The sequence below is a fragment of the Macrotis lagotis genome, chromosome 1 (assembly GCF_037893015.1).
Source record: "Macrotis lagotis isolate mMagLag1 chromosome 1, bilby.v1.9.chrom.fasta, whole genome shotgun sequence".
NCBI classification, from domain to species: domain Eukaryota; kingdom Metazoa; phylum Chordata; class Mammalia; order Peramelemorphia; family Peramelidae; genus Macrotis; species Macrotis lagotis.
In genome coordinates, this window is record NC_133658.1 from 640,502,393 (window position 1) to 640,524,640 (window position 22,248).

The following is a 22,248-nucleotide window of genomic DNA, read 5'->3' on the forward strand; positions in this document are numbered from 1 at the left end:
TTATTTGAAGAGCCAATTATTAATTATTAAAGCCTTAAATATTATTATCCTATGAGGTATATAGAGGACTAGAAACATAGAAAATAATATAGAAAGGCTAGAATAAAGGTTAGTATGCTTAATTTATAAGAATGAATGGGTATCCATTATAATTTGAGAAAGAATAGCATTTTTCTTAGCTAGTGATAGGAATAAAAGGAGGAATAAAAGTGAAGATTGTAGTTCAGAAACAAAGAAAAATATGAAAGATTTTTTCTTAGAAATTTGAATCACTGAATTGTTAAAAATTAAATTATTTTAGAATCATTGAATATTAGTATTGGAAAAGATATTTGAGAATTATCATAAATAATCCAGCTTAATTTTTCAGCTGTGTAAATTGAGACTTAGAGAGATTAAGTGATTTGTCAAAATAGGGATAAAACTCAGGTCTTCTGATTCTTTGTCCAATGCTTTTCCTAGAACCCTAGGCTAAAGTTATTTCCTAGAATAACATGAGATAAATTAAAATCAAATGCTCCATTTCCTAACCCCAAGACAAAAAGAATCCCTTTATCTTTAATATGGCAAGAATTTTATTCTAAATTGCATCAAATTAGGTATTATTTTGAAGGCTATCTGATTTTTGTTGCTAAATTAGGAACTTGAGGAACAAGCAGATTACTTATGGAAGATAAAATTACTTTTTATGAAAGGCAAATTACCTTTTTCTAGACCCCATAATTGCAACCATGTGACTTAAAGAGTTGTTATCACCAAGGTGTTGCTTATTTCTAAAGATGTAGGAATGGACTATTAAGTCTCTGGTATAGTTGCTAACAGCTAATGTTGCTATGTTATTAATTTTTTTCTATATCCTACATTTTCTCTTTTGAATATGAATTAAATGGAAAACAGAAAAAATGCATGAAGTCAGCTTCCAGGATAAAGAAAAAGAACACTTGACCCGACTTCAGGATGCAGAGGAAATGAAGGTATAATCATTCTACCTACTGAAAGTCATGAAAAATTGGACTTAATTTCTTCTCTTTTCTTTTTCATGGTCTTCTGTCAGAGTCAGAGATGTATATTAGACTGTGGTATATGAAGTAGACAGACTGTTGTGATTTGAAAGTACATCTTAGCTAGAAAAGATCTGGCTGAATTTTGTTAAAAATATGAATCAAATGGATCTAGTGTATAGTACATAACAGAGAAGATAATGATTGTTGTCTTAGTATAATTTCTTCTTCATCTCAGATGAAGGGAGAAGATGTAAATAAAGTATCCCCTCAAGTCATTGCATCAGCAATTTTGTGGGTGCCTTCTGAAGTATTGCCATTGTGAGCTGATTTCTAGGGTTAGAGCTCTTTTTTCCCCCCTCCTTTCGTAAATTTGAATTTTTGTCTAAACAGAGTACTTTCATCTTGTCATATTTTACACAGAAAGTGTAGTAACTAATTTATTAGATAACATAAGGACCATATTTTTTTAACCAAGTTACACTTGAGTTCAAGAAATCCCACAAAAGAACCTTCTTGACCATAAGTAGTATATCGATGTTTCTCCTTGTTCCTGTCATGGGAAATTCTCAATAAATTTGATGATAATATAGAAGGTCAAATAAAATTGAAGTTCCCAATCTAAAAAACAAAAGATAAACAATTCACTCTCCCCAATTCTCTTTCACTTTGAAATAGTGCAGGGTTGGGCATGATGATGCTCACATGTAACCCCTGATGCTGGAAAACTTGAGAGTGGTAGATCTCTTGAGTTCTGAGCTGTAGTAGAGCTAAGGTCAATAGGGGATAGACACCATGTCTGGTAGCAGTATGGTGGGTCCTGGGCAGTTGAGCACTACCATTCAATGTCACCTATGGAAAGTGAGCCTGCCTAAATTGGACAATCAGAAGAGGTTAAAGCTTCTGATTGATGTTGAGATCAGACCTGTTGAGTGGTTACTGCATATCCAGCCTAGATAAGGCCAGGAGTTGCTGTTGAGGTGTGTTTGAGTCTTTATGACCCCACTTGAGTTTTTCCTTGGCAAAGATCCAGAAGTAATTTGTCATTTCTTTGTCCAGCTTGTGAGGCAAGCAAGATCAAGTGACCTGCTCAGGGTCTAGAAAATGTCTGAGACTGAATTTGAAATCAGGAAGATGAGTCTTTCTGACTTCAGGTCTGGCACTTTATGCATTGTGCCATATATTTGCCCAGGAGAAGGAGACTCATTCCCAAAAATTTTTTTTAAAAAAGAGAAGTTAAAAGGAAAAAGAACATGAGATTTTTTTCTAAACCAGTTGATAAAAAATATAATGGAATTGGGTGAACCACATAGAAGGTTCCCAGAATTTTAATAAAGGTTTAGTAATTTGTTATTTCCCTGGTGAGGTATGGTGAGAAAACCTCTTAAACATGATCAGAGAGAGTTAAAAATGCATCTATCTTTGTCTTTTCCTTCCTTTGAAGAAGGAAGACTCAAACCTAAGTTAAACATGGGGTAGTTAAGTGGAAAAATAAGAGATTTCTTGGAAATGAGTAGAGCATTCCTTGTTTTTGATTTGTTTGTTATAGGTTTGCTATTTGACCACAGTTTTCCTGTGCATACCTAAAAATAATAGTATATATATATATATATATATATATATATATATATATATATATATATAATTCTAAAACATTCCATTTTTCAATTTTTTAAACTTTCTAAAATAAGCACTATTAAAATCGTTTACAGATATGATAAATAAAACATACTTCCTATAGTAACATTTTGATTGTTTTAGGGCAGGAAAGGAAAAGATCAAAGAGGAGAAGTGAAAGAGCAAAAATAAAAGAGGGGGCAGGAGGATTCTGAAGACCTTTTTGTAACACAAAGTCAAGCATTGGGGCAAGGGGAAGATAAACAGTTTGCCACAGCTCTTGACCAGAAAAAAAAAATGGGAACTTAGAAATTAGTACTTCAGAAAGGGAATAAAACCTTAGTGAAGCTTATGTATCATGCTAATGAATTTCTCAGAGAAATAATTTGAGTAATCCACTAACTCTATAATTTGAGACTCTTTTTGCATAATTGGCTCCTCCAGTTCTGTTTATTCACTTTTGAGTTAACTTAATATAGGAGATAGGGACTGGGTCTGTTATTTCTTTGTGAATAGGAAGTGTTGGGTTGGAAAATTTCAATCAAAGCAATTAGGGACTTTCTTTGCAAGAGACACTGAGGGATTTGCATTGAGTCAGGAAACCAAAATGGGGCAGGGGTAGAACACTCCTATTATTTCTACACTGTGTTGCCCACTGGACTCCAGAATCAGAACACCAGATTTTCTAGACTTCCCTGCAAGATCTGAACCTTTAGATAAATTTCTTTCTACCAACTACACTACAGTACAAGAAATCCCATAAAAGAAGCCTTCTTGATCCTGGGTGGCATGCTGAGGTTTCTTCTTTTTCCTGTTTCATGTATTAAGCCCATGGGAAATATTAAATTGCTGATGATATAATGAAGGGCCTTAGTTTTCATATAACTTATATCCTACCTGCCTCATGAGATTGTTAGAATCAAATGGAATAATGGATGTAAATAAAATTTACAATAAAATTATTATTGTTTTTGCCTCTTGTGGAAAAACATGTGTGCACAGCTGTTAGGTAAGTGGATTAGCTAAACTGGGCTGACAGCTGCTAGTTCTGGTCAAATCAGGGCCTGATGTAGACAGATAAGTTTTTCTGGTAAGCTCTGTCCCCATTTGAACATGTTGTCAAGTTAATGAAGCTGTTGTATTTTGCTCATGAAACAGTCATGGCTGCTACATGCATTTGTACATGACTTTCTCAGAGCAACTTCACACATTTTATGTTATTTGACCTTTACAGTCACCTTGTGTAAGGCAAATAGGGTAGATTTCATTATTCCCATTTTACAAAAGAGGTAATTGAGCCTTCAGAGTTATGCAGTAAATAAAGTATGAAACCAGGACCAAAACTTGAGTTCTTTCTAATTATTGTGATAATGGTGGAATTTTTTATAGACTACACTGTGCTGTCTTTGTGTCCTTCTTTCACACTATGACTGTATAGGTAGTGAGCTACCATAGGTTGGTAAGCTTCAGGGAGATTCTAAAACCATAGATGTAGAGCTAGAAGAGACACACACACACACACACACACACACACACACACACAAATATAGTTTCTTCCAAAGGGGAAAACTGGTGCTTAGAAAATATGGTGACTTGTTTAGAGTCATATCTGGCAGCTAGGTGGTGCAGTGGATAAAGAGTCAGGTCTGATGTAAGAAAGATCTTCCTGAGTTCAAATCTAGCCTCAAACACTTACTAGATGTGTGACACTGGAGAAGTTACTTAACCTGTTTGCTTCAGTTTTCCCATCTGCAAGATAAGACAGAGAAGGGAAATGACAAACCACTCCAGTATATTTGCCAAGAAAACCCCAAGGGGATCAACAAAGAACCAGACACAATTTAAATAATTGAACAACAGCAATGATAGAGTCATACAAATAGTAGTAAAGGGTTCAAATCCAAGTCTTCTGATTCGCAATATTGTACATTTTCTGTGATGACACACAACTGTTCAAAGGGAAAACATTTTTATATTTATCAGTGAATGTTCCCTTCCCCCCACCTCAAGGGATGCATTATTTTCTGATCTATTCACACAATTCCATTACCAATAATTTGTGTTTGATGAGACCCAGAAGAAGGGAAAGAGGTTCTGGCAAATTAGATTTAGGCTTATGAAATACTTAAAAAATCTCAAAAATGTAAATTCATTTCTCTTTGTATGATCTACAGAAAGCATTGGAGCAACAGATGGAGAGCCATAGGGAAGCCCACCAGAAGCAGCTGTCCAGACTTCGAGATGAGATTGAAGAGAAGCAGAAAATCATTGATGAGATTCGGGAGTAAGTTGATTTGGTGGTTCCATGGAACTAGGGGTAGCCAAAATGTAGATACTTATTCTTCAGCCAGGAGGAAACCAAAGACATTTATTTTCCTTTGAATCCTTGCAGGATTTGTGCTCTTTTCTTGTTTTCTTTTTCCTGCTGTGATAACAAGGTAGAGTTATAGTTCTTTTTTTCAAGGTATGTTCTCCCACTGTGACTGCTATTCTCAAAGGCTCCAAGGAGAATAGTAGGGTGTAATCATAACAAACTGCCATTCTTAGTATCCACAGGGCAGGGTGGACATTGGAAACTTTGATGGACAGAAGCTCTAATCCAGCAATTTTGAATTCCAATAGTTATTCTTTGATTCTGAATGATGGGGTCCTATGAGGTAAATATGTTTGTGCAAATATTTTTGGGTGAATTTATGATAATCACTTATGTGAATAGCCCCTCTACTGTTACAGGCTGCAACCCACCTATATCTTTACATCCTGCTCAATTCTTGAGAATACTTATCCAGAAATCTTTCTCAGAGATCTACCCAATATATTGAAGTACTTCCTTTTATTCTTTGATTATTTCATGGGTACCACTGAAGTAATTTACTATCTGCTTGTTTTCCGTTGCTTCTAATTACATTCAGGGTCCCTCCTCTCATGGTCATAAATACCCTTGATGAAGTACAGTAATTTGCTATGGCCTACTTGCATTCACTATGCATTTTCCCTTTCTTTTCTTTTTCTTTTTTTTCTTTTTTTACTTTTGTTAGGTTTTTTTTGCAAGGCAAATTGGGTTAAGTGGCTTGACTTGCCCAAGGCCACACAGCTAGGCAATAAGTGTCTGAGGCCAGATTTGAACTCAGGTACTCCTGACTCCAGGGCCAGTGCTCTATCCACTGTGCCACCTAGCAGCCCTCCTTTCTTTTCTTTTTATTGTTTTATTGATTCTTTTTTTTATGTCACTAGCATTTCCTAGTTACCCACCTTCAATTTTCCCTTTCAGCCAAAAAAAAAATCCAATTAAGGCAGGGGAGAAAACGTTAACAGATTGGTCACACCTGAGAGCATATGCCTCATTCTACATTTGTAGTTCACCCTCCTTGGCAAAAAGTAAATGGGATTCATCATTAGATATGCTGGTCTACTCATTGATATGAATTATATTTTAGTACTGTTTTTCTTAATTTTTTTTGGTCATTGTGTTTGGTGCTTCCGTTTAGTGGACTATGAATTTAGTTGGAAGTAGATCTAAATTTCTTTAAATTCATAGCCATTATTTCATATGACATTATGTTCCATGATTTTCACTTAACAGAATTTTTTAGTCATTCTCCCATTGTCACCTACTTTGTATCTTTCTGCCACAAAAAAGATCATTTTATATATATTTTGTTACATATGGGGCATTTTTTTATGTCTTTGGATCTACTCAGATAAATGCCCAACAGTGTTTTTACTGGGACAATAGATATGAAGTGTTTAGAGATTTTTCTAGCATAGTTCCATATTGTTTTCTGGAATGCTTCGACCAATGCAACTCTACCAACATTGTTTTGTTATTTATCAAGCGTCTTTCCATAGTCTTTGAGCCACCTGAAATTTAGATTTTTCTATAGATTATGGTATTCCAGACTATTGGTATGGAAAGAATGTATCACATCTTTGAATCTGAAATTTCTCAAATGTGATGAAGCCTAACCTAATCCCCCATATAATTACTTACATAAAATAAATTCCTCTTGACTCAGGGCTTTTGATAATTTAATTCCAGAGAGTATATAGTATATATTCATTTCATGAATTCATGATTGATTTATATATTCACCCTTTTTCCATTAACACAGTAAAATGCTTCATGCTTAGAGACAGCACTGGATTTGAAATCAGGAAGCTCTGGGTTCAAATCCCAGCTCTGACACCAAGTAAATCACTTAAACTTTGTGTCTCAGATTTTTTTTTTTTAGGTTTTTGCAAGGCAAACAGGGTTAAGTGGCTTGCCCAAGGCCACACAGCTAGGTAATTATTAAATGTCTGAGACCAGATTTGAACCCAGGTACTCCTAACTCCAAGACCAGTGCTTTATCCACTATGCCACCTAGCCGCCCCTTCAGATATTTTCTTAAATCTTATCTACTAAGGCATAGATCTGTTTTAATTTTCTTGAGGAAGGAATTCCTATGCTGAAAGCTCCCTATACTGACAAGATCACAAACCCTTTAAATATTTATTATGTATGCTTCAGAGTTGTGCAGTTTTCCCAGGATCACTGTCTTACAGGAACATGAGGAAGGGATCTGATGAATTAATTACATTATCCTATAGGCAGTTGCTGTTTCTGTGACTTTTGCCAGAATTACAAAGTAAGAAATAGTAGGAATGTTTCATTCCTTATCATCTTTTCTTATTTTCCAGTTGTTTACTGATATTCCAATGGGTTTAAATGATCCTCCTAAAGTGTCACAGAAGTTTAAGGTAGAATTGAGACCAGGAAGTGGCAACAGTAGAAGTCTTGTCTCTTGATTCAATTTTCACTGTGCTTCACCACTTCAACCATCTGTTCCAGGTGGTTATTCACATTTTTAGAAATAATCTTGTTAGCCCAAATTGAATCTTATTAGAATAAATGGGATAAAAAGATATTTCCCTTTTGTTCTCCCACTGCAGGGCAGAAATCTGGGCTAGGGTGTTCCCCTAATACTTAACTCTCTTTTAGTGAAGGGAAGAAATCTTTCTTCCTCTCTGGTCTCTGAAAGGAAAGGGGCAAGACTGATTAGTACCTTTGCTAGATAGCCAAGCTAGTTTTTGTCTTTTTTTCTTCTTTCTCTCTAAGCCACATAGTAATCTGGAACCAGATCCTCACTACCCGATACTTAAGGAGAAGTCCTTATCTTCAGTGAAATGTTACAGGCATATCCAAAAAGAAATCTTCGAAATTTTTCCAAGGGATAAGTCCATACTATTCCCCTCAAAGGAGCAAAGTTTCTTAGAACTATGGACTAATTAGTTTTGAATAGAACATTTCCCTGATCAACCTTTTATATGAATTTTTTTTAAATTAGGGAATTATGTTTTATGTAATTGAGTTTAATTGATGATAAAACTTTTTTCAACTAATGGGAAATCTAAGAAGGGCTTTCCTTACAGCATTTACCCTTTAGGAGAAGAAAGTGAAACATAAAGAAGTGAGTGACAAATGACCTTGTGAGGTAGATCCAACACATGAAGAAAATGAGTCTCAGAAAGACTAAATTACTTGTCCCCAAAGCTAGTCAATGTTAGAGATAGGATTGTTAGTTGAAATTTGCCACATTTGATTCAGCTACTGTGCCTACTGTGTACAAGGTATTCAACTAGGTAATAATAAAACAAAGAGAATTGAAATAATGCTTGTTCTCAAGGAGCTTATATTTGAAATCTTGAATATTGGAAAGTGAGAAAAGGTATAGCAACAAAAGATGTAGGGTAGGAGTGGGGAACATCTGACCTAAAAGCCATACACAATCTACAAAATCAATTGGTCTGGCACTGCCACGGCAACTGCTGGTGAGGAGCATTTTAGGGGTGAATTAATTAAATATTTGATCAAGTATAATAGGCTTAATTTTTAAGTTGATAATTCTGTATGTCCTATGAATGATGTTATAAATATCCAAATGGCCCTTGGTAGGAAAAAAAGTTTCCCATTCCTGATTTGAAAATGATTGGAGAGTGTCCAGAATGGTTATATTAGATATTTTTTTGGAGATTTTTTTTTAGATTCAGTTAGGAACAGTTCTTCAGTCCCTGAAGATCAATTTTCTTTAGTGGCTTTTCAGAAATGTTTTTATGTGCTAGTGTATGTGATACATGAATTTACATTCCTTTGTATTTATATCATAAATATATTTGATTTATTAATGGGAAATATCCCCCCAACTAATTTAGAAGAAATCAGGAGTCCTGAATTTGGAGTCAGAAAATTTTGGGTGTGAATTCTGACTGCTTCTTTCTTACTCCCTTTGGTCCCACCAGTTTCATCTCCCAGCTCTATTCTAGCTCTGCCTATGATCTTGTAATTTTGATAATCTCTTAACTGTGCCTTAACTCTCAGTACAAAATAGCATTTAAAAAGGGTAATTGATTAGATAAAGTTGGCAATTCTTTGGTGACCAGACTGGACTCCAACTAATGAAGTACAGAGTTGAAATTCTCTGAGTACTTAGAATATAGAAAACATTTCTCAAAATAGAACCAGAAAATTAGATCAAGGAAAGAAAAATTATAGGAAAGAAAGGTTGGGAGCACTAACTATAGTTTCCTGAGCTAGGCTCAGGAAAGTGGAAGTGAAAAGAGGAAGGATTTTTTAAATATTCTTTTTCTATTTCAAAATATCACCTCATTAAAAATTTTTTTTTTGCCCCTTTCAGAACACAATGTTCTTTTCCTTCATTCTTTATCTGTCTCCTGACTTCATGCTTGTTGGAGCTTCTCAAGGTAGTTTTCACTTTGGCAAATGGGAGAGTCCTTCATTGCTATTTCATGATTCATACCAGATCTCAAAATTTTCAGTTCTCAAACCAAACATGTTTTTAGTTGACATGTTCACTATTCCTGATTAATTTGTTATCTGTTCCTAATGGAGATCAAGTATGGTAACAGAATGTTGTAATTATTCCCCATCAGGCCTTATATATTTCTTCTTTCCCCTAAGAATTTTTGTTTTTTTGGGTAAGGCAATGGGGTTAAGTGGCTTGCCCAAGGCCACACAGCTAGGTAATTATTAAATGTTTGAGGCTGGCTTTGAACTCAGGTCCTCCTGACTCCAGGGCCAGTGCTCTATCCACTGCACCACCTAGCTGCCCCTCCCCTGAGCATTTTTATAGAACTCTGTGCATGAAAATAAGTGCTTTGAAAGTCATTCTCTTATGGAATCACTCATGTCAGTTACTTGTATCAAACCATTAGAAATTATTTCCAATTGTAGTCAGAGATCAGACAGGATACTTACTGGTTGCAAATAGTTCCCCTTCACCTAATGGCCTAGAGGCAATATGGCAAGGGGATAGAGCACTGAACTTGGGGTCAGAAATACCTCTGCTCCTATCCCATCTCTTACTACTTATGAGACCCTGGGAAATTCACTTAATTTGTCTGAGTCTTTATTCCTCATCTATAATATGAGCAGGTTTGATTAAATGTCCCTTTAGGCTCATAAAACTCTACACCATGATCCTATGAAAAAGGATTGGTTCTGCTTCTCTACAAAAAGTCATGACCAATGCAAAGGGATAAGTTTTCTTGATTGAAGGGATAACAAAACCCAGAAACTTCATATATTGATTAGGTGTGATGTATTGTTTGGCAAAGATGAGTATGGCAGGTGTGAAGGAAGACTCTCCCAAGAAGTCAGTGCTGACCCCCTTCTACCATGGCCTGAAGATCAGCACATCCAAGGCTGTAGTGACTGACCCTTCTGATGACTCCTTTTGTCATCCTTTGCCCTGAGTCCATTGTTCTTCACTTATTTTTCCCTATGTACCCTGGGTATCATTCTAGGTCATGGCTGCAGTTAAGGTGTGCCATTAAAAACGTCTATTTTTTAAAGGTCTATTGTTTTATGCATTTCTGGCTTATTTGATTATTTATGAAAACTTTCTAGTCCTAAAGGCAACTAGGACAATTGTTTTTGTCTCTTATTCAGTTTGAATCAGAAGCTGCAACTGGAACAAGAGAAACTGAGTTGTGATTATGACAAACTGAAAATAGAGGACCAGGAGAGAGAGATGAAATTGGAAAAGTTAATGTAAGTTGATATTTATGAGCCATTAAACTTTGCTTCCCCCCACCTGTCCTTCATCTGAAAAGAGGTGTCCCTGATAGTTTTTCCAGAGTACTTTTGAGATTAGTGTAAGTTAAATATCCTTTGTTAAATTATGAAAACATATGAAAGTTCTTTGGTATTCTGAATTATATGGTTTTGGAAGACTTAGCTGTAAACAAAATAGTTCATTATTTGCTTGGGATTATTGAAAATTCTTGAATCTGTGACTCATTAACCCATTGTGTTTTGTTTTGTTTATTTTTAAAGACTGCTCAATGATAAAAGGGAACAAGCAAGAGAAGACCTTAAAGGACTAGAGGAAACTGTGGTATGTAAACAATAAATTTGCTTCTAAGCTCTTGTAATTCATTTTTAAAAATGAACATGTTGTAAATTCTTACTTTTTTACTGATATATATGTAAATCTATTTTTAGTGGCTTATTGCCTTGCAAAATTCATTTCATAAAGCATAGGAACATGAACTGAAAGGCACTTTAGAGACTACTGATACTAAATCCCTTATTTTATACAAGAGAATACTGGCTCAGAGAGGTAAGGTAATTTTCACAGATCCTCATTCCAAACTAATGGAAGAACCATGAATAAATTATTTGTTCATAGACTACTAATTTGATTTCATCAGGATTTTAATTTTGTATTTTCCAGATTTTTCTAGAATGCTCTGCTGCAAAGTGTTGACCCTCATTCTAGTTGCCTTATGGCCCTCTTTTAATTGTCACTTGTCCTGGCCATCATCCTGAGCCAAGGAAAAGTCTTCAGTGCTCCCAGGCACTCCTTGGATGTTCATGTGAAATCAGAATGTTGTTGGTTTATGTGTTTGATCCTTCAGTAACTTTTGTGGTTCATCTTTTCTTCATGCTATTCCCAGATAAGAAAATATATTTCCAGGATGTAGTCTAAGATATTGGAAGAGAGCATATCTGGGATGGATAGATAGTGCCAGAAGGCAAGCTAGGAGACTGCTTACTTCCAGGTAGTATTTTTTTAAAAGAAGGAAGAAAAGTAGAAAAGAGTGAGGGAAATGTGGAAGAAAAGAGTAAAGAAAACATTCAGGGAAGAATGATTTTAGAAGGTACTCATAGAGAAGGTAGAGGGAAAGTACATTTAAATGAGAAGTGTAAATATGAGTAAACAACTTTTAAGTTTAAAAAAAAACTTCCCAACATGGTCTGATATTTTCATTTCTCACAAATGTTCATTTTTTTTTGATAAGGGAGGCTAGCACCAAGCAAACAAGGCAAATTAAAGAAACCAATAGAAACAAGTCCCAGTAGAATTTTGTCCAATGTCAGGTCTAGTCAAAGTGTCTGGTTCTCACCAACACCCAAGGAAAGTTTTTACTCGATAGTTATTCATTTTCCCCTCCGTTAATCTGTTAGGTATGGATGTATCCTTCTGAGGGAAATTTCAACTGACTTTAAATTTTTCAAAGTAAATGAGAGGATTATCTAATCAAATAATATTCATTCAACATCAGGAAATTGAGCTGCTTTCTGAAAAGTGTGTTGTTTAGTGTGTGACTATCATATATTTAACTGGAAGTAAAAAAAACTGCATTGAAAGCATCTAGTTTAGAAGACATAAGCTTTGCATGTGAACTGTATGACATATTATTCTTAATAAGAGAATTCTGGCTGACTTCAAAAAAGCATTTAAACCCTATTAAGGAAGGATTTCACTTCAAGTTGAGTAAGGATATTTTACTCCTCACATTCCAATGGAGAACTAGCTCCAGCAAGAATACATTAATTTAATATAGCACCGTCTTCCAAATCACTGAGTGTTTTAGCAGTTCCCAGATTCCTTTGCTTCAAGAAGAGTGCAAAATTTATTGGTGTTATGCTCCTGAATCATCTGCATCTCCTATCTTGTTAAATTGGGTTTAGTCAACCCAGACAAATTGAAATTTGAGTAGGCAGTGTCTTCTTTCTCAGAGAACATTCTGCAAACTCTCTCCTGTGTCATGATGCATGTGGCATAATATATATTTTTGCCAAAAACTTGAACTGAAAGAAATAGGGAAAGGTTTTAATGTTGTGGCATTGCTCCAGTTCAGTAGCATTTGAAAATCTTTAAATTCTTTTCTGAATCAAATTAATTGATTCATTTGACAACTTTCTACATGTAAAGCATTGGACTATTTACTAGGACATTTACTTAGATAATTAAAAGAGTGTCCCTGCTTTTGTTGTGCATATAGTCCAATAAACTGTAAAATGCTAAATTTTTTGGTTCAATTTGCTTTGCTGAAAATATTAATATTTGACTTTGATTTGATCATTCACAAGATTAGTATTTTTTGACCTAGCCTTTAGCTCAAGATGATAGTTTCTTTATTTTGGAAAAAATCCTGAGTGTAAGTAGATGATGGACATTACTTAGTGAATAATATGTGACTGTTTTAGGCATGAACTCTGATCTCATTATTAACTGCTACTTCTGAACTCTGTGATTTTACATATATATATGCTCTCTCAGCCATCATGTACTCATCCATTAAAATATATATACTTATCAATGGGGGAATAATATTATGTATTCTTCCTATTTCATGAAGTTATAAAAATCACATCAAATTAATATGAAAATATTTTGTGATCTATAGAGTGCCTTGCCAAAATAAACTATTTATTAATAATTATGATGATTACTATTATTTCAGAGTTTAGCCACTTTGATAATGGAGTCTAAAATGTTTAAGAAATCCTTATTTTATTAATGATCCTTATTATTATTGTTATTATTATCAGTTCTTATTAGTATTAAGAAATTCAAATTTTCATCTTCATTCAAAATTCTAGACTTTTGACTCAATTTAGAATATCATAGCTTGCTTTTGTTAATAATTTTGGCTGGATAGGCATGCATTTTTCTTTACTCTTTGTTATCTTTTGATGGAGGCAGAGTAATAGATTAGAATTCAGGAGACCTGGATTTCAATCCCCTCTCTCCTTGTTGCCTCCAGGAAGTTCCTTCTCTCTGGGCATCATTTTCCTTGCCTTTAAAATAATATCTTGTCTCTAAGTTCTTTTCTAACTTTAAGCTTATGATTAATAGTTATATATGAGGAGTGTGCTAAAGGTGTCCCATATTTTGTGTATATTAATGCATTTTTCACAGATTTAACATGTTCATTTGATTTAGCTTTCAGTGTGATTTTCAAAATTTTATTTTCCAGTCCAGAGAATTACAGACTCTTCATAATCTTCGTAAACTCTTCGTCCAGGATCTCACCACAAGAGTTAAAAAAGTAAGCACTAGTATGCCTGTATCAGAGGTAAAGATGTAAGTGCATTTATAGATGCAGCATGGATTCAAGAACAGATTGTCATGTTTAAATATTTCAATTTTTGATGGTATTAACTAAAGTGGTAAGTCAAGCAATGTTGTTGCTCTTTTTAAAAAAAACTTATTTTTGAGCAAAGAAGTCAGGATAATTTCTTATTTTATGGAAAAGTAATAAAAGGACAATTCCTAGAATTCAGATTGAATGGTCAAATCCATTCAAATGATCAAATAAAGAATAGTTATTAAGGGTTCAAAAACCAATTTGGGAAAAGGGTACCCAGTGAGTAACTCAATGATATATGATTGAACCATGTGATGTTGATTTGGATAAAACTATATATTGCATGTTTATTAGACCTGGAAATGACTTAAAGCTAGAAGCTAGAAGTAAGACACTGAATGACAGAGATAAAATTATAGTATATTTTGACCAATGAAAGAGTTAATAAATTTATAGAGTGGGGGTATTTTTCTGAACCTGAGAGCCTTTAAAAATTTCTTCTAATTTTCATGGAATTGGGCATCATCTAGTTTTTAGAAAGCACTATTAATCTGTAAAAAGTTGTCCTTTTTTTTTAGTATCTCTAATTAAGATTACTATATTCATCTAAGTATTACTATAGTGGGTTCAATTTAGTCAGGCATATTTTTAGTTTGTGGATTCTGGAATGTACCATATAAAAAAGAATGTCTCCTTATATTTGTTTGAAAGGGGAGAGTTATTTTAGCCAAATTGATGTGATCTATGATTTTTATGACTGATTAAAATCATTACAAAAAACCCCTAAACTTCAATCTTAGCAAAACTGGGGAAACTGGTCAAAAGGCAGACTTAACATTTTAGTGTTTTTCTTATATTTGCAGATTAATCTATTTCGAGGGGAAGGGGATGGTACTGGTGGTAATTGTGTGTGTGTGTGTGTGTGTGTGTATAGAAATTTTTTTGGATAAAGTAGTTAGATATGTCCTTATTTCTCTGGTGAACAGTGGTATAAGAAAACTAGAATGAGTTGTTTATTTAAATAGACATTCTATTTTAAAACCCAACCCTATATTTCTGAATGTGGTATCAGAAGTTTCTCTAATTATCATCTGATATTTATTCAGAGTGTTGAATTGGACAGTGATGATGGAGGGGGAAGTGCTGCCCAGAAGCAGAAAATTTCCTTTCTTGAGAACAACTTGGAACAACTCACTAAGGTTCATAAACAGGTAGGACCCTTATCTCAACTTTCCCTTTCATCATTAACTCAAGATAGAGTCCCAGTTAAAATTAGAAGGAAGGTTTAGAAACAATTTTATCCTTCATTTTATAGATTTGAAACTGAGGTCCTAAGCCTAAAATGTCTTCATTCTAAGTAGAATTAGTAATAATTTAGATAAATACCCAGGCTAAAACAAGGTCCATGAAGTAACATGAAAAATATATAATAAAACCCAAAAGGTACTTTATAATGTCAGCTGGCACCTGAACAGTAAGGTTTGCAAAGCACTATACCTGGTGTCTTATTTCATCCTCACAACAATCCTGTGAAGTAACTATTATACTGATGCTCTCCTCCCATTCTCTTGTAATTCTTATAACTCTTTTCTTCTCTTCATTATTTGACATAATTCAATATAAATCATATTGGACTTATTTCAATGTATCAACTTGGCTGGCAAAATGATTGAAAGAATAAATATCATTTCCCTTTAGGTTACTAACATACTCAATTCATTATTGCCAGTGATCTTTCTCTTGTGAGAATGCGATAGATAAAACATGATTAAGGTTTTGTTAGTTTTTGTTCCTATAATTTTATCAATGTAAAGAATTCTAGATATAACAGCCCTTTCTCCAATGTAGACTGGCTTTTCTGTACACAAGTGAAAGCAAGAGGGTCACAAGGTTAAACTTAGTTCTATTTTGAAATAATATCTTTTTTATCTATATAATATCCTACTAACTTCACAAAATTTAAACTTTTGTCATTTTTTCTGAGTTTTATGGCAACCATAAAAAGGGAAGGTAGGTTTTTTCCTTTCCATTTTACAGAACTGAAAATGGAGAAGAGAGATTATGCTTTACTATAGGTAATACAAATAAGTCCTCTGACTTCTTGCCCATTGTGCAAAAATCACATTTTTGTGGGGTGGTGGAAATTTTAGGTCCTAGATATATAGTGGCAGCAAACAGTGGCCAAGTTTCATCATGACAATGAGAAGTCTATCTCACCATTTTCTCCTTGTTATCATTTAGATAATCTAAAAGAATTAATTGTAACTTAGAGACACAAAGACATTCATACCATAGTAAGCAAAGAGTTTAGGGTTAAGAAATATACAACTTTCCTTTCTGTGACCCATTTATTGTAGACCTATTCAAACAATTTTAATTCACTTTCAATTCCCAAGCAATGTATTTTACTTCCTGCAAAAGTTCCACAATTTTCTTTTCCAAAACAAGAGGCAAACTGTTAAGCACTTAAGGCCCAAAGAGAAAAGGGCAGGGGTTCAATTTCCACCCACATCCCATCACTGATTGAGAAACGCCATTTGAAAAATTTAACATTTCACCAAAAAATGAAAAGGGGAAAAAATCCTCAGTATTACCTCCAGGTATTGTACCTGGTTTAGGTTCCTGTTTTCAAAGTTTTTTTTTCTGATATATATTTTGGTTATATAATATGGAAAACATTTTTAAATTAGAAGAATGTGCCACAAAAGAAAATACATTAAATAGGAAGCACTCTCTTAACTCCCATTTTTCCCCAAACAAAATACCTCCTTACCCCTGGAAAGGAAAGATATGAACTTCAGCTCATGCTGAAGCTATAATATCTGTTACCTAATCTGAAGAGGCAGGAAACAGTGGGTCAGCACCTTGCGCATTGGATGATCATGCTACTTGGGTTGCCATTCTATTGGCAAATTGGTATGGATGGAATAATGCTTGCAAGAATTGATGAGACATGAAAACATAAAAGTCTAAATTTTGGTTCGAAAAAAAGTATCAATTATCTAACACAGTCTGGTCATATTAATACCCAAAAGTTTGACTGTAGCAAGAGGGGAAAGGCTCAATGTCTGCAAACCCTTGTGGGATGAGATGTGGCCCAGTAAGTAAGTCCTTAACTCCAGGGGAGCTTTTTCTTTTCTACGTTATTTTCTCCTCCACTTACCTTCAGGATTTGTATTCTTTTATATTTTTTTCTTATATAAGTTTATTCTGGAAATGTGACTATCTAATATCACTCTGGGTGATACAGACATGCATAGTTCCTTCTGGGAAAAGGAAGTTTGAAGACTTTTCTCCCAATAAACAAAATCACTTAATGCTTCTTAGGAAAGCATAGTATCTATATCTACTCAGACATAAGTCCCTTGCTTAAATTAGGGAATTGCCTAGAAAAGGTGATAAATTATAATTACTGCTGCACCCCAGGTAGCTATGCTATCCTGTATGCATGACATTTGAGTCTCAGATAACTTCAATATGGTAGATTAGTCTCCCTTCAAGATAGGATGTGATACATTTATGAGCAACCCAGAAAGATAATCTACCATGGTTATATTCCTATTTGTCTAGGTTAAGAGGAGAATACTTGCTGAATCATTTTACTAGCTCACCTGTTTCTCTGATTACTAACCTCAGCCTAAAGATACAAAAATCTTACTTCTGGGCAGATCCATATAGATGGAGGATAGGCTTCTACCATCAGATACCAAGAAGACCCTCCCACCCAATTTGAAGGGGGTATCTGACTTTTCCAAATGATGAAACTCACAACCTGATCAAATCCTTGAGGAGCCATTAGGCAGTGAAGACTTTTTTCTTTACACTTCCCAGAGGCATACTTGAGTAGGAGATAGCTCCTGTCCTTTGTACCAAGTAACAAAGCCTAAGTAATTCCAAGACTGCCTTCTCTCATCCTGCTGAAAATAATTTATTCAGCCCTATTCCTACAATTCATTTTGTTCCAAAAGCCTTAGGCAGGAGCTGAAATATTTTAGTGTTCGATGTAGCCCCATTTTACTCTCCAAAGTATGGTAAAGATGATTGAGTCCCCCTTTCCAGAAACCTACCTCATTCCTAGACAATCTTGGATCCTACCCTGAGTTCTCTATTTCACTAGACCAGGAAGTCTAAAAAAAAGTATTGGAGGCCATCCGCTTTGATTCTTTTCAAAGTCTCCTGATCATGGAAGTTCAAGAAAAGTCTTCCTGAGAAGAGAGTTATAGAACAATAGGTAAAATTTTATGGAGTTTCATGGGCTTTTCTTTTTCCAAATTCAGTCTTTACCAGAAACTGCTAATCAAATAAATTCCTTAAAGTAAGTATAATGATGACAACAGAAAAAAATGTTTTCTTTTAGAAGAGATGGTGGTGACAGACAAGTTATGCATTAATGAATGTTACAGCTAAGCAAAAAAGGCTAGGATATGTTCCACTGTGTTTTTTCAGTGTCCCTTGGAGATAACAGTATTTTTATTCCTTCCTAGCCTAAATAACATTTAGAGTGATTGTGACATTCGCAGACAGATTGCTTGCTAATTCTTACTGGAATAAAATAGCAAGAAGTATCCTAGCTAATCCTGTGTACTTTCTACTATGAACCAGATATAAAGTGGAGGAATTTTTTTTAAAAAGCAGCATTTCTAGAAGCTGAAGATATTTGTGACATGCTAGCCTTCTTATCCCCTCCTGATATATCATCTAAATCTTAAAATGTTCATAGAAGAGATTCTAGCAAATAGGTTCCCCTTTTAGATTGTTGGCAAAACTTGAAATTTTAGGGGTTGAGTGGGAAGAAGATAGAGACCCCAAGAAGTATTTGACATAGCCCAGCATTAGAACATGAGACAGATGAACTGATGAAAATAGATGATAGGAAGTATCAGTTAATTTTGTGGAAGAAATTATTTTTAAAAACATTATTTCAAATATTGACTACTTAAAAAAAATTACTATTTTTTTCCAAGTGTTGCTAATTTACCCTGAGGCATGAAAATTTAGAATTATTTTCCCTGGAGAAAAATAGCAATGTGCTACCTTTGTTTTTCATTTTTAATTCTTGCAAGGCAATGAGGTTAAGTGTCTTGTTCAAGATCACACATCTAGGTAATTATTAAATATCTAAAGACAAATTTAAATTCAGGCTCTTTTGGCTCCAGGGTTAGTACTATGTCCACTGTGTCACCTAGCTGCCCCCTCTACCTTTGTTTTTTTTTTTCATCTCTATATCCAGCCATTTTGCAGTGTCATTATTCCAATCAGATAGTTTTTAAGGAAGATTTTTTAGTAAGTGATTAGATGTTTCTGATGATTTTAGGTAGACAAAACCTACAATTGGAAAGATGCAGTGATGGTTTTCCTTTTTAATTTCTTTAGGTTGCAGTTGTAGTTTGATAAGTACCTCCAACATTTAAGTACATACACATGTGGAAATTCTGGGAAAACTAAAATTAAGTTAAAGGGATAGTCACTCTAAATATTTAAATAAACATACCAATACCACAAAAAAGGATAAACAGAGAAATTTCTGAAAAACATAGATTTAGATTTGTATTTGTCTTTAGATATTAATAATTACCTAGATGTGTGATCTTGAGTAAGACACTTAACCTCATTGCCTTGCAAAAAACAAAAATAAACAACAAAGTTAGCACATTGCTATTTTTCTCCAGGGAAAATAATTCTAAATTATCCATTTATGAAAGCAGCAAACTAATATAGAAAGTTCTAAACACAGTCTAAGGTAGAGCATTTAATGCTGCTAGAAATGGTATTTGGCTCCTTCCTCCCTTCAACCAGCCATCTGTGTTTAGCAAATCAGGGTCACATATCTTATGATTTTTATTCCCTTGGAGTCATTTAACAGGGTTTATGGTGATTTGGATTTTCAAAGAAGACAAAACAGGTGGCTAGTCAGCTACTGTCTGTTTCTAATGACCCTAATTTAAAAGTTCTTCTCTTCCACTGAATGGAATATTTCTCTATTAGATAAAATATTTCTGAAAGCTTTGCTTCCTTTCCAGTAACTCACAGCCTTTTTCCTTATCACCCTCCTCCACCCTAGCTGGTTCGTGATAATGCAGATCTTCGTTGTGAGCTTCCTAAGCTGGAGAAAAGACTTCGTGCTACAGCGGAGCGAGTCAAGGCACTGGAGAGTGCACTGAAGGAAGCTAAGGAGAATGCCATGCGTGATCGCAAACGGTACCAACAGGAAGTAGATCGCATCAAAGAGGCTGTGAGAGCCAAGAACATGGCAAGAAGGGCACATTCTGCTCAGATTGGTATGTATTCACGAAGGTTCAAATTCTATGACCTCTACCTTTGCATTTAGAGAAGGATGAAATCACCACAGAAAAGCAAAAAGTCCTGATGCTTCATCTTATTTTCTCCATGTAAGGGCAGGTGTTTTGTCACTGTACCTTAATAGAAATGTTCCTAAAAAGCTGTGTGTCAGTGGATTCATTCTTTAAATACAATAGCAGAGGACCCTACTACTTAAAGGATACCTAGAGGGAATCAAAGGAGAATCTTTTTGAAAAGTAGATATTTAGCCCTTGAACTTATTAATCTGAATTTTCTATGTAACTGGTTTGCTCACAAGTGTGGAATCCTATTGAAGGCTCTGCTAAATCAGAGCTTGTCTGGGCTGCATATTTCAATCTCTAGGTATTAATATGAGAATAACCCTTTCAACTAACATGTTTATATAACTATCTTGTACAGAAGTGCTGTATCCCTGGGTCAGGGGTTGACACCCAGCTTAGGTCCTATGTTCTAGGTGCTTGGAACTGATGTGATGAGGGGAAATGGGAACCCAAAATGTCAAGGCTCTCTCTTTTTTTTTTTTCATTCTTTTAAAAGGTCGTTGCTTACTTTTTTATGTTACAAATATGTTCTTTTCTCTTCCTTTACCCAGAGAACCATCCCTTATAGAAAAGAATTCTTTAAAAGGAAAAGAGAGAGAACATAGTTCAATGATACTATCCAAAATATCAACTGAGTCTGACAACATATACAATATTTATTATCCATAGTCCATATAATGAAAAGAGGGAAGTGCATTTTCTCATCTCATTTCTAGGACCAAGTTCAGTCTTCATACATACAGCAAGTTCATATTTTTTTAATTGTTTGTATCTGTATATGTGTGTGTGTGCTATGTATTATTTGTGTGTGTGTGTATGTGTGTGTGTGTGTGTGTGTGTGTGTGTGTGTGTGTGTGTGTGTGTGCTCCCTGTGGGTTACTCCCCCAACTTGTACTCACAATAGGGGTTTGAGTTCCAGACAACTGCTTCTTTGGAATTTAAGGATACCCTGTGGGTTACATATTTCTACTCAGAAACCATCTACCACTGAGCTTCCCTTTACTAATCAACTACTGGACACAATTAAATCAAGGGAAAGGTAGGAAATATTTATAATTTGTACAGTAAGAATGATAGCTTCAAAATATCCCTCCATAAAATTGTGGGCCCACCTTTCTTCACATAACACATTGTCTGGGAGAAGAGTAGATTCAAACTTAAAGTACAATGATATTATGGCACATATGAGTAACATAGCCAGGGCAACTCATGTCTCCTTTTGGAGTTATATAGTTCCCCTGTTTCTTCACTGAGTGGATTGTTAATTGAGTTCCCAGGTTCTGTTCTACATAGATTGATATTTGATTGCTAGAACTAGTTCTTCTTTGAAACCATGATCAGTTTTCATCTCTGCTTCCAGTGGTCATAGTTCTTTAAACTGCTTCTTCCTTATAGACACTACCTCTGTGGGTCAATGTTGGACTGGAGATTGTGTGCCTCTTTATCCTCCTTATTAACCAAACATATTCATTTTCTCCTACTGTGTCAGAAGCTCTGTTTTGTAAAACTATGACTGTGATGGGGGTGAAAAGAGAGGAAAAATCCACTTTTTTGTAGCTGCCCTCTAATGCAGGTGTATGCAGTAGATTATGTTTAATAAAGCTACTCCTTATTCTGGACTGGCTGAAGAACTATTAAACTCAGTATGCAATGACAGCATCCCTCTCAATTCAATTACACTTTAATACTTCATAAAATAAAAATGCTACAGGAACATTTCTACACTTAAGCACTTTATTATTTGGACATTTTGGTCTAGGGAAAGGGATTTTCAGAAGCTAATTCCTTCCCTTATGTTTGTTATTTGTTTCTTCCATTTACATTGTTATAGTCATTGTGTATATTATTTCTAGGGAAATACTTCATTCTGTATCAGTTCATATAATTCT

At 34.7% G+C, this 22,248-nt stretch overlaps 1 protein-coding gene across 8 annotated transcripts in view; it reads left to right on the forward strand.

Moving 5' to 3' along the window:
- KIF5C (kinesin family member 5C) overlaps positions 1-22,248 on the forward strand; it is a 228,390-nt gene that overhangs the window by 187,684 nt on the left and 18,458 nt on the right. For all 8 annotated transcript variants that reach the window (XR_012474162.1, XR_012474159.1, XR_012474160.1 and 5 more), the window contains 7 exons: positions 898-974; positions 4,793-4,902; positions 10,567-10,668; positions 10,954-11,014; positions 13,887-13,958; positions 15,104-15,208; positions 20,059-20,275. Coding sequence is in view for 4 of the 8 variants with exons in the window: in XM_074215135.1 (XP_074071236.1) it covers positions 898-974; positions 4,793-4,902; positions 10,567-10,668; positions 10,954-11,014; positions 13,887-13,958; positions 15,104-15,208; positions 20,059-20,275 (744 nt within the window). In the remaining 4 variants the exon portion in view is untranslated. The remainder of the gene's footprint in view (positions 1-897; positions 975-4,792; positions 4,903-10,566; positions 10,669-10,953; positions 11,015-13,886; positions 13,959-15,103; positions 15,209-20,058; positions 20,276-22,248) is intronic.